This window comes from Carettochelys insculpta, chromosome 1, assembly GCF_033958435.1.
Source record: "Carettochelys insculpta isolate YL-2023 chromosome 1, ASM3395843v1, whole genome shotgun sequence".
NCBI classification, from domain to species: domain Eukaryota; kingdom Metazoa; phylum Chordata; order Testudines; family Carettochelyidae; genus Carettochelys; species Carettochelys insculpta.
Window position 1 is genome coordinate 154792137 of NC_134137.1, and position 12640 is coordinate 154804776.

The 12640-nt window shown below is 43.7% G+C and overlaps 1 protein-coding gene across 1 annotated transcript in view; it reads left to right on the plus strand.

Moving 5' to 3' along the window:
* Window positions 1–12640, plus strand: part of MBTPS2 (membrane bound transcription factor peptidase, site 2) — a 54531-nt gene that overhangs the window by 14833 nt on the left and 27058 nt on the right. The window contains exon 4 of the mRNA XM_074983373.1: window positions 3836–3939. Coding sequence (XP_074839474.1) covers window positions 3836–3939 — 104 coding nt within the window. The remainder of the gene's footprint in view (window positions 1–3835; window positions 3940–12640) is intronic.

Sequence of the window (12640 nt, forward strand, 5' to 3'; positions counted from 1 at the left end):
ACTCTTGGGATGCTATGCAATGCTGGCTGAAGGTTAAAGAACTCCAACAGGCCTATCAAAAAGTCTGGGAAGCCAACCAGTGGTCACGATGGCTCTACGGACCTCCCGCTATTATCAACAGCTGCACATGTGTATGGGGAGCGACCCCATCATGGAGCCCGGACTGAATTACGAAACTTGTGGAGACCCTGGTAGGGAGTTTGGGGTGAGCCCAGAGGAGCAGCATGGCCCGGAAGAAGAGGGCAATGGAGATGAGGAAAGGAGCGACAAGCAGGGGACGGGAAGTTGTTCCAGACAGCCCAGAGTGCTTCACAGTTGACCTGGAACCAGTCCCCTCCATGTTGGGACTCTCCACAGCAGTCCCTTCCATGCCGGTCCCCAAACTCCCTGGAGCAAGCATTTTGGGTGAGTATTTATTCTAGGTTTGCTATTTATTCTGGAAGTGCTAGCTGTGCTTCTGTGCCCCTCAGAACAGTGTGTTAATGTGTCTTGCAATGGAATGTTTTCCTTTCTGGAGATCTCCTTGAAGGCCTCATCCAGACACTTTTGCATCTTTTTCATGAGGTTCTTGGGTAAGCCAGACTTGTTGCAGCTTCCACAGTAGCACACCTTGCTGTGCCAGGCAACCGGTTAGCGATCTGGTGTCATGGCACCACACAGCATTTTAGCAAATTTTCCAGGCTTTTGCTCACACAGCAGGAGCAGCTGTTCATTCTCCATATCTGTTAGTTTTAGAAAGGTGATGGCCTCTTTGACAACCTGCAGAAGCATGAAAATTTGCATCTTTTTTTTTTAAAACATGCTTCCTGTCCCTTAACATTGCCCTTCAGCAGCTGGCAAGTGCTCCGTTCCCCACTCCACAATGCGGTTTGCAGGCTCTGCAGGGATTCCTCCCCCACGTCCCTTTCCAACCAGCATTTGTTTTCATTTTTCATGACTCCCCCGCACCATGTGGCTGCTGGGCTCTGCTGTGCTTTTTCCATCCCATGTCCCCTTTCCCCAGCATTTCTTTTCATTTTCCTGGTTCCCCATGGCACCCCGTAGCTGCCAGGCTCTGCTAGGTATTTGCCCTTCCAATCCCTCTTCTCCCAGCGTCTCTTTTGATTTTCCAGGACTCCCTGGTGCCACACAGCTGCTGAGCTTTGCTGTGCTTTTCCCCTCTCATGTCTGTTTACATCCAACCTTTCTTTGGATATTTTTCTCTTTACATTATTTTTGTTATGCATTGATTCCCCACACAAAGCCAACCATTTATCACTGCCACAGGACACCCGGCCAGGACGCCTGGCAGCTGCCCGTGCTTTGCAGACCTTCTGATTCCCACCAAAAGAGGACAATTGCCTATAACCTACCATGTCCACAAAGCAATGTATTGCATAAGTGAGGTATTGTGAAATGCACACTTACTGTACCATCCTTAATAACCCATGTGTCCTTTAAAAGTATACTTTCAGTGATAGTACACAGTAAGACCCATTCATTGCACTTCAAAGCACATTATGTCAACGGTATCTTAATTTTGACCTTCATTTTCCAGACCCAGTGCCCAGTGTTGCAGAGAAAACCAGAGGATGGAAGAAATGCAAAGAAGATCTGATCCTGCAGCACTTGGAAAACACTGAGGCAGAGCACAAGAACCTGATCAAGGACACTGCTGAGTGGTGTCACAGTACGGCTGAGTGGCGTCAGAGTCAAGTAAACTTTAATGAGAGAATGCTTGGCCTCCAGCAGCAGCCATTGTCAAAGATGAATGAGGCCACAGAAAAGCAGACTGAAGTCACAGCAAAGCTCGTAAGGGCTGTTACTGAGCAGATGGAGGTCCTGCGCTCCCTGCTGCAGCTGAAGAGGGACTCCCAACCCAGCAGGGCATCAGATGATACCCTCTGGCCGGAGTCCCCTGAGGAGAGGGCGTCCACCCCCCGTCGTTGCAGTTCCCACAATGAGTCCCCTGAGGAGAGGTCATCCACTCCCCGTCGTCATGGTCCCTGCGTGTGGGTCAATAAACATCTAAACCTCGCTTTTAAATATCCAAAGGTGCATTCCACAATCATTCTGCACCTGCTCAGTCTGTGATTAAAGTTTTCCTTTTTGGGGTCCAGGGCTCCTGTGTAGGGCTTCATCAGGCAGGGAAGCAGAGCGTGAACAGGTTGCCCAATATCACAGTGGGTGTCTCCACATTGCCAATCTTGATTTTCTGATCAGGGAAAAAAAGTCCCATCTGGGAGCTTTCGGTACAGCCCCGAATTTCAGAATATGCACGTGTTGTGAACCCTCCCTGGCTAGCCAGTGTTAATGACAGCAAAATGACCTTTGTGATCTACCACCCTGGCATGACCATGGAGAAGTACCCCTTTCGATTAATATACTCTGAGGCCAGGTGGGCTGGGGCCGTGATGGGTATGTGCATGCCATCTATTGCCCCACCGCAGTTAGGAAAGCCCTGGGCAGCAAAACCATCCACTGTGGCCTGTACATCTTCCAGTGTCACGATCTTCTTGAGGAGATGCCAACAGACTGCATGGGCCACCTCCATCACCTCGGACCCCACTTGAGATCTGTCCACCCTGGACTGATTTGCCACTGACCGGCAACTGTTGGGGGTTGCAAACTTCCACAGTGCAATTGCCATTCACTTATGAACCGTTAAAGCCTGCCTCATTCTGGTGTGGCTGTGCTTCAGGACAGGCACCAGCACATCACAAAGTTCCATAAAGGTGGACTTTCACATGAGAAAGTTCTGCACCCACTGCTGGTCATCCCAGGACTCCAGAACCATGTGTGCCCACCAGCATGTGCTGGTTTCTCGAGTCCAAAAATGCTGCTCCACTGTCAGCAGTGCAGTCATGGCAGTCACCAGCTCTGAGTTCTTGGGCCGCTGTTTGCTGTTCCGAAACATCCTCTTCCTCATCGTCAGCAGCAGCACCAATAGGTTAGCCAAGCGTCATTGAGCTTTGGAATTGAAGGACAAATTGTGTAACAGCTGCCATGGTTGCTGAAACAATCTGTGCTGTGAGTTGGAGCATTCACAGGTCTGTGCTTGGGCTGGAATGCTGCAGCAGGAAGTGGTGCAATCGCCAGTTCTGTTTGGGTGTGGTTAGTGGTGCATTGAATTCTGGGACAGTGCTTGGAATTCTGGGATTCCAACAAGAAACACCCACAAGCCACGAGGGCTAAGGCACTGTGGGATAGGTACCCACAATGCAGCGCTCACGCTGTCGAACTTGCACGGGGCAAGCGGGCTGTGGAGATTCAACACAGAAAAAAGGTGGGTCTAATTTCAAGAAGCTTTGTGGACACTTTTCAAATTCATGATATCAAGGTTAAATATTCAAATTTATTAAATATCAAATTTATCTCATAGTGTAGACACAGCCAGTGTGACTCACAATTTTGGGCTTTTTTCTGCTATTCCAATACAGAAGTGTTTGTGATGGATGGGCAGCTATTCCTACAAAAATCACCACAGAGAGTTGTAAACAGATGCTTGCAATTTCCATGACTGATTTATATGTATATCATGTCTGTATAAATCTATATACACTTCTGTTGCTTAGGGCAGTTTTTTGCAATATAGTTTGATATTGTTTGTTTTTGTTCAGTTTTTTTGAATGGGAGTGTTTTAAACCCTCAGTAAAGGATAATGAAAAGCAACATCTTAATATATAAGATGGAAAGGGCAGTCATCTGAGAGTTTTGTATATAGATGGCTCATGGCTTGCTTCTGGTCTTTAAACAACTATGTTGCAGTAGCATGTCTAAAGGTAAAATGGAATCTATCTTTGTATATTTTGGTATCCTAGTTTGTTTTATTTTGTCGCCATGCCTACATGAACAGGTGCCTGGTGTAAATCTGCCCATCAATCAACTGACCTATTTCTTCACTGCAATCCTCATCAGTGGTGTCATACATGAAGTTGGCCACGGGGTGTCAGCTATTCGGTAATGCAAACTATTTTTCTCTTACTGCGTGCCAGCAAAGCTTTATGTTCCAGACTAGTTAGCTTCAACTGAATATTATTAGAGTTTATACGTTTTTTAGGCAATTCATTTGTTCTCTTTTTATAATTTTGTTTTATGATTTATGTACATTATAAGTTTTCGAAGTGCCTAGTCATGGCTCGGTTCACAGAGTTACAAATAAGCAATGTCCACTGCTCAGATCTTCATTACGGACTTTCGCTTCTTTAATGTACTGCATTGCTTCAGATTTAAAGTTAGCCCACCTTTCATTTACCATTAACCAGGATGCCATATTTTCTGTGATTTAAAAAAAAAAAAAAAAAGTAAAAAGTTTAAAAGAGAAACATGTATAATATAACTACAATAGGGTACTCAAAATGTAGCTCCAGGATCCCTATTTGTCGCTGAACATGGCTATCATACAACATGAACGTACAATATGAGTCTACATAAATGTTCCTTAACATTCATTTATGTGCATAGCCATTACTGTTAAATGCTGTAGAAAATGTTAGACAGGATTACTACATGGTTTGGTGGGAAACCTGATGTTGAGGTCGTCTCTGCCTTTGCTGACAATGGGCAGGGAAGGAGAAGAATCATTATCTCCTGAACACCAAAAGCATCAGCTTCCCCAAAAGGGCCAAAATCCCAAACTCTTCCCTCTTTTTAGTGTGTATTGGAAACTCCAATTTGTCTTACCCAGATGCCAAAACCAGATATACATTTCAGTACAAGTGTTGATGGCATGTTAACAGTTTGGCAGAACTGGTTATATTATTTGTTTTCATAGTCACGTTAAAAATCTTCAGAGTTGAGATTTGTCTGCCAAATTTCTGGATTGCTATAAAGGAATGTTACAGAAACCAGAAGCCTTGGAGCAGAAACGTGCAAATTTTTCCAGTCACCATCTCCCTTTACCATTCACTTAATTTGTTATGCTCCATCTTCATTACCTGTAACCTGAAATTGGTTTTCATTCTTGATTTTTGACAGGGAGACAAAGAGATGAGATTATTCATTCATACACTTTAGTGTTAGAGTATCTGACTTGTTGAGGTCCCAAGCTCCACCCCAGAAAAAAAATCCATATTGTCCCCCAATTTGTTCACCTCTGCCTTAGATCAGTGTTTAGGCCCAGTTTCACAAGGGCCTTTTTTAACCCAATATTACTCAGAGAACTGTTTGTTCTTTGAGTGATCCCTGAGAGTGCTAAAGTCAGAGCTTGCTGTGCTCTGACACTCTTTAGAGCAGTGTCCTTCGAGCCGCGTGAGCGCCCCGTGCTCCAGCTGCTCTGTGGAGTGTGTGCACGGCTGCCCATCTCCTTCTCTATCACAGGCTTTGTGGTGCTCATACAGGGGTTATTTCCTCCAGCAGCATCCATGTGAGCCAGCCAGCCATGGTTGTATCCCCCACAGCAGTTTCCACGACAGTGGGGCCCCTAGGATGCATGGGAGGGCTACTGACCACATTCCTCTCATACCTACCACTCAAGACATAGTACACCTCAGTGACAGCACACCTTTAGGTGCTCACCCACAACCTCTGTGCACTCCTCACCTGCTCAACCGCCATCAGTAATCTCCCAAGCAGGTTCCAATGAGCATGAGGACTTACCTCATTCAGACTTGGAGTGCTTCTCATGTGAGCCTAGGTCCACACAGGACAAAGTAGAATTCCATATCTCTCCCTCGCCACCAGCAGATGATCTGAAACAGTTTGAGGAGCTATTTAGATGAGTAGCCCAATTGCGAGGTATCACATTACAGGAGGTGCAAGACAAACAGTAAAGACTACTCACGATACTACACCCACAGCATCCTCGAAGATAGCAGTACCCATCAGTCCACAGCTATCCTCGAACCTTCAGATGATGTCTAGCAGAACCCAGCCTCTGTCCTGCCCACTCCAACTATCTCCTCACAGTCAAAAAGATGGGGGGGGGAGACTGATGTTAGACCTCAGGAAGCTGAACAGGTTTATTCGCAACACAAAGTGCGGAATGGTGACATTGGCAACTATCATATCAGCATTGGACAAGGGGAGTGCTCCCTTTTGGACTCTGAATGTCCCTTTGAGTATTTTCAAAAACACTTGCTTTAGTCACAGCATTTCTCAGAAGGCGAAACATCATTATCTTCCCCTGTCTGAACGATGTCCTGTTAGGGACACCTGCAGAGTGGCCAGGTGGTCCTCATACCATACTTTTGCACACAACTGCGCTTTACAAAAAGGACCAGTACTTGCCAGAGTACTAGCAGATGTGGTTCTTCCTTCCTCCACATGAAGGACTGCAATACCCACCTCCATCAGACCAGTATTGCTACAGAGTCACCTGAAAAAAAAAAAAAAGGCAGTCAAGTAGCACTTTAAAGAGTCATCTGAGTGGAGCATCCACAGGGACCACTTGAAGAAGAAGGGAAAGTTACTCAGCCAGTGCAGTAATGATGTTTCTTCAAGCTGTGTCCCTGTGGGTGGTCCCCAACCCTCCCATTCTTCCCTTTACTTGGAGACTACAGGGGCTTCAGGTAGAAAACAAACACATGGGGCTCATGCCATGCACAGAGCGGCTGGACTGCAAGGTGCTCAGTGTGCAGGAGCAGCCTGAGGGACACTACTCTAAGATTCTCTGATCAGCAGCACCATGGCACAGCAAGACCTGAGTGGCGCACCGACAGGGACACATCTCAAAGAACCATTGTTACAGCACTGGGTGAATAAATTTCCCTTTTCAGCAATAATTGTGCCCTGCAAAATTAAAAGCTAACTGATTCTGTAGCCTGTTACATGAAAGCTACTATTTTGATCAATGAAATCTTGTGTATAAACTATCTCTTCGTAGGTCTTTAAATTCTTTGAGTCTTAATTTTTTGGAGCTACACAGGAAAGAACAGAGAAGAAAAGAAGAAAACCCCTATTTTCAGTTGATACTTTTTAGACCTTCTCCATTAGCATGTAATTGTTGCATTACAATATTGTAATGCTTGTGCCACAACATAATACTATGTTAAATCAGCACAGAAGTCATTTCTAGGGTAGCAAGATGTGGGACAGCAGAGTCATAATAAAGGCTGTTCCTTGTATGTGGCATTTCTTCCTTTGTACTGAACTACAAATGCCCAGCACGCTTTTAAGAACATAAGAACAGCAACACTGGATTGTACTAAGGTCCATGTACTCTAGTGTCCTGTCTCTCAACAGTGGCCAATGTCAGGTGCTTCAGAGGGAATGAATAGAATAGGCAATCCTCAAGAGATCCATCCCCCATTGTCCATTCCCAGCCCAAAGTGTCTAATAGCCATTGGTGAACCTGTCCTCCATGAACTTATCCAGTTCTTCTTTTTGAACCATGTTCTAGTCTTGACCTACAGAACATCATCTGGCAAGAGTTCCACAGGTTGACTCTGCTTGGATGAAGAAATAGTTTCTCTTGTTTGTTTTAAACCTGCTACATGTTAATTTTATTTGGTAGCCCCTTAGTTCTTGTGTTACGAAAAGGAGTAAAAAACAATTCCTTATTTACTTTCTCCAAACCCATCTTGATTTTATAGACTTCATCATATGTCCCTTTAGTCACCTCTTTGTAAAGGTGTTTCTTGTACAAGGATGTATTTTATAGGAACAGCTTTTGACTCCAATTCAGTGACAGCATACTTGCCTCTGGCCAGATTCTGGACGACATTGGACTGTGCAAAGACTTTAAGGTCCATCCTTGTACAAGAATTAAGGAATTGTCTGAGACTTCTAGAACACATGGCAGTTTGCACATTTGACTGATGATGCCCAATTTCATCACAAGCGTACGCAGGGGAGGTTGAAGTTCATCTGTCATCCATCCCCAGTTTTTTGGGCATGCTGATTCATGCGCTTGCAAATGTCTTGTCATCCTTGGATCCTGAGGATGGACTCTGCAAATATATATAAAGGGCCTCTTTTTAATTCTACCCTGTCTTCCAGGATCAGTCATGGATTCCTCCTTACTGGGATGTGGGGAGCTCCTCTGGAGACTTCTGGATTCATATACTTTGGTCAGATGAAGATATCACTCTCCACCTAAATCAGGGGTCAGCAACCAAAAGAGCAAGAGGAACCTTTTTTTTTTTTTTTTTTTTTTTTTTTTTGAATTTGGTAAAAAAATCAACAATTCACAAGCCGCAATGCATGTGAATATGAAACAGTCCTTAATAAATAGCATTGACCCTACTAAGAACAGAGCGCACACATATCTCACAATGCACTGCATGTATTAAAGGGGGAATTATCCAGTGTTTTGAGATCACATATTGTTTGCTGTTTACAAATGAGTTCATTGTTCAGCTTTTAGATGTTTACCGAAATATCTAAAATAATCAGGAGAGGGGCTTTTTGCTTTGCAATTATAGTGTCAGGAGCCACAACAAAGTCCTTAAAGAGCTACAGGTTGGAGACCCCTGATCTAAACGTTTGAGAACTGCAAAGCAATTCACTTGGTATGTCAGGAATTTTTTCCACACTTCATGGGAGGCAAAGTACAGGTTCTTGTCCAAAACACTGCTGCTCTCTTTTTGTTAGAACACTGCGAAGGTGCAGTTCAAATGTCCATTGCTAGCAAACTGTAGGTCTTTTAGCTGGGAGTTGCATCAACAATGCTATTGCACTCAAAGCCTTGCACCAGCCAGATGTTCTCTGCTTTCTGATGGATCATTGCCTCAGATTTTTCAGTAGGAGACGAGTGGTCTCTCACAATGGACGTAAGATACATTTTTCATATGTGGAGAATGCCAGAGACGCTACTTGACCGAATAGATTGTCACCTGTCATGTTCCAAAACAGGTCACAATATGAGAATTGCCAGATCCTCCCTGTGGTCTACAACTCCACAAACTGTGTATAACCTAGAGGTTCAGGACAATCTATTGATGCTTTATACCTTTACTTGATTATAGGGAAATAGTTTTTGCGTATGGTTCCAGCAAGGAGTTAATCCTGATACAAGGTTTTCCCTATAGCTGTGTCTACACTTGCATTCCTCTTTTAAAAGAGGCATTCCTCTTTTAAAAGAGGGATGCAAATGAAGGAAATCAAAAATGCAAATGAGGAACTGATTTACATATATGGTAATTGGCGTAATCTCTTTTTAAAAGAGCTTCTTTCAGAAGAAAGAGAGAAAGAAGTATAGATGGGGCTCTTTCAAAATAAACCCCATCTTCAAACAAACCCTTTTTCCTGAAACAAAAAGAAGCTCTTTCAAAAAGAGATTATGCAGATGAGGTGCCAGATATGTAAAAGAGTGCCTCATTTGCATTTTTGATTTCCTTTATTTGCATGCCTCTTTTAAAAGAGGAATGCAAATGTAGACATAGTTTATATGTTATTCTGGAATATTTACTACACCTAGGCTGTGTCTACACGTGCCCCAAACTTCGAAATGGCCATTTGCATGGCTATTTCGAAGTTTACTAATGAAGCGCTGAAATGCATATTCAGCGCTTCATTAGCATGCGGGCGGCAGCCGCGCTTCGAAATTGACGAGCCTTGCCGCCGCGCGGCGCGTCCAGACGGGGCTCCTTTTCGAAAGGACCCCGCCTACTTCGAAGTCCCATGAGCTCATGGGAATAAGGGGACTTCGAAGTAGGCGGGGTCCTTTCGAAAAGGAGCCCCGTCTGGACGTGCCGCGCGGCGGCAAGGCTCGTCAATTTCGAAGCGCCGCTGCCGCCCACATGCTAATGAAGCGCTGAATATGCATTTCAGCGCTTCATTAGTAAACTTCGAAATAGCCATTTGCATGGCCATTTCGAAGTTTGGGGCACGTGTAGACACAGCCCTAAAGAGAAAAAACACACTGTGTTAACTCCATGAGAATTCACATATTTTAGTTGCTGACCTCCTATATAAGGCTTTGTATAAAGACAAGTTCTATTTGCAACCTCATCATACATTTCTCAGTTAGGTAGTGTTGGACTTCCACTTCCATCAGTCTTCCGCTTGCCTTCCTTATTTTCCAAAACTGCACTGATCAGGATGAATGGAGGCGCCATGCTCTGGATGTCTGCAGGGCACTAGCCTTTTAGTTGATCAGCACTGAGCAATTTAGAGCTTTTCCTCAGTTGTTTGTCTCCTTCGCTAACAGGAGGGTTGTCTTGTCCCCAGAGGATGTCTTCCTGAATCTCATCCTGTATCTTACTCCCCTGTGTCATTGTTGAGGTTCTCCCACTTGAAGGCTGAGTTTCAGCACAGTCTACAAGAACTCAAGGCGTGTCTGCTGTTTTCTTTGGTTATGTACCTAATGGTGTAATTTTCAATCAGTGACTTGGTTGACTTGTCTTACCTTCACTTCTCATTATACTCTTTCCAAAACTTTGAAGGATGCTGCTAAATTTGAGAGAGTTTTGTGCTGCAGTTCTTGTTCAGGTAGATTTTGAAACTCTCCTTTTCTAGTTGCTTGGGAGTCAACTGAAGGGCAGTGAAAATGTTCAAACTCTCAAAGAAGAAAAAAGGGTTACCTACCTGTTCTGTAGCTGATGTTCTTATGGATGTGTTGCCCATGTCCACTCCACATCCCACCCTCTTCCTGTCTGTGCTGGCAGCTAACAGACTGGATTCTGGTTAGAAGGAAACGAGGAAGGATTTGATGGCTTTATTTCATTGATTAGCAGCATGAGCATACTGAGAACTTATGTTCTCCCCCAACTGGTACCACTGAGGGAGGGAAATTTCCAGCTTCAGTGCTGGGTACACATGGACACGCTGAAGTGGAATGAATGAGTGCAACACATCTGGAAATACAGGTTACAGAACAGGTTGGTAACAGTTTTATCCGGTGGGTATTTGCATGGCTTGTGAAAAGGTGGTAAGACATCTTGGCTGTGTCTACACTGGTACAAATCTTCAAAATACCCATGCTAATTGCCATTTTCAAGATTACTAATGCGCTGAATTTGAATATTCAGCACCTCGTTAGCATTAGCATACTTCCGGCCACGGCGCTTTGAAAGCGTGCAGCTCGGCGCGGCTATATGGGGGTCCTTTCCGAAACGACCCCGCACATTTTGAAATCCCCTTATTCCTCTCAGCGGAAGGGAATAAAGGGGTTTCGAAATGTGTGGGATCCTTTTGAAAAGGGCCCCCATGTAGCTGTGCTGAGCCACGGGAGTTTGAAAGCAGCATTTTTGAAGCATCACGGCGGGAAACAAGCTAATGCTAATAAGGCGCTGAATATTCAATTCCAGTGCCTCATTTGTAATCTTCAAAATGGCCATTAGCATGGCTATTTCAAAGATTTGTACCAGTGTGGACATGGCCCTTGTGATTTACAATGATATTTTTGTTATTTTTATTGACCTCATCTGAATTGTGTATCAATGAGTTTAATTATGAAAGCAAGTGCTATTTGAAAAATACCATTCCCTTGGCATATTGGGAATGTTGTAAATAATAAATTTAACTGTTCTCTTCTCTTCTGAGAGAAAATGCATGGATTAAGGTGGCAAGTACTCATCTGAGCTTTGCTATAGGTCCTAGAGAAGTGATTACAATGAAAATCTCTTGCATTGTTATCTGGAAGTTATAAACTGAAGTCGTCACTTCGGGCTCAACCCTATTTTGTGTTCTGTCTGTAATATTTGTTGTTTCTTCTGTCTTTAATTGAGGCTTTCCCATATAATACAGGAATGTGAGAACAGAGGGTGCTATCACAAGACGGGCCAAGGCATAGTCCTCCTTTCTCTCACCTTTACCATTTCTGTTCATGTGACTAGTCAATTAGAATGTGCAGCTGCAGCGATTCTGGTGTTAGAGACAGACCTTTTTTTTTTTTAGCCAGAATATATCAGATAATTACTTAACTAGCTGTTACATGGTGGCACTTTTATCTTTGCTCATGTTCTGAGAATTTGACTTTAGATTGTGGCTTGTGTAGGAAACTTCATTAAAATTATTTACAGAAAGAAAAATGGAGTAGCCCAACAAAAAATATACTGTTTTGAGATGCATCTTTGGATGAAGAGAGGCTTTCTCTTTCCTCCAACTTCTTCCTCTCCTTTCTTTTCCTGGTGTCAACTTTTCTCCTCTAGTTCAAGTCTTGTATTATGATGTCACAGGATGGCTTCCCTTCATTTTGTCAGACTAGTGCTTGATGGAGCCTGTCAAATCTGTGCTCTGAGACGTCCAGTTCATTTCCAGAACTATTTCAAGATACTTTTGACTAACGAAATCCTAAATTGTTTGAGTCTTGGCTTATTTAAAAATAAGACAATTGTCTTCTTGCGGTACTGAGCCAATTGAGATCAGTGCTTTAGTTAACCATCACTTGCTGTAAACTGGGAGCAGCTGGTGGCAAGATAATATCAGTGTGAGACTTTTGGTTCTGGAAATCTTCATTGACCATGGTTTGATAGGTGAATCTGTTGGCCCACAGGGTCTGTTGCAAAAGCCAAATTCCTCCCATTTTCTTTTCCTTTTCCCTGAGCTCATGAGCTGAAGTTGAGAGACAGTATGTGAGCGTTGGGACTGCTGATAATAATCCTGTTTTGTTGGCAGTTCTGATGGGTTAGCTGCTTAGGAAAGATTTATAATTTTTATGGGTTTGTTCAGTAAGATTTGTACCAGTTTTTATTTTACACGTACCTCATTCATATTGTAAGGACCATTTGATATGTGAGAAATAAATAAAATGTTAAGCCCTGTATAGCATGACAGCTCA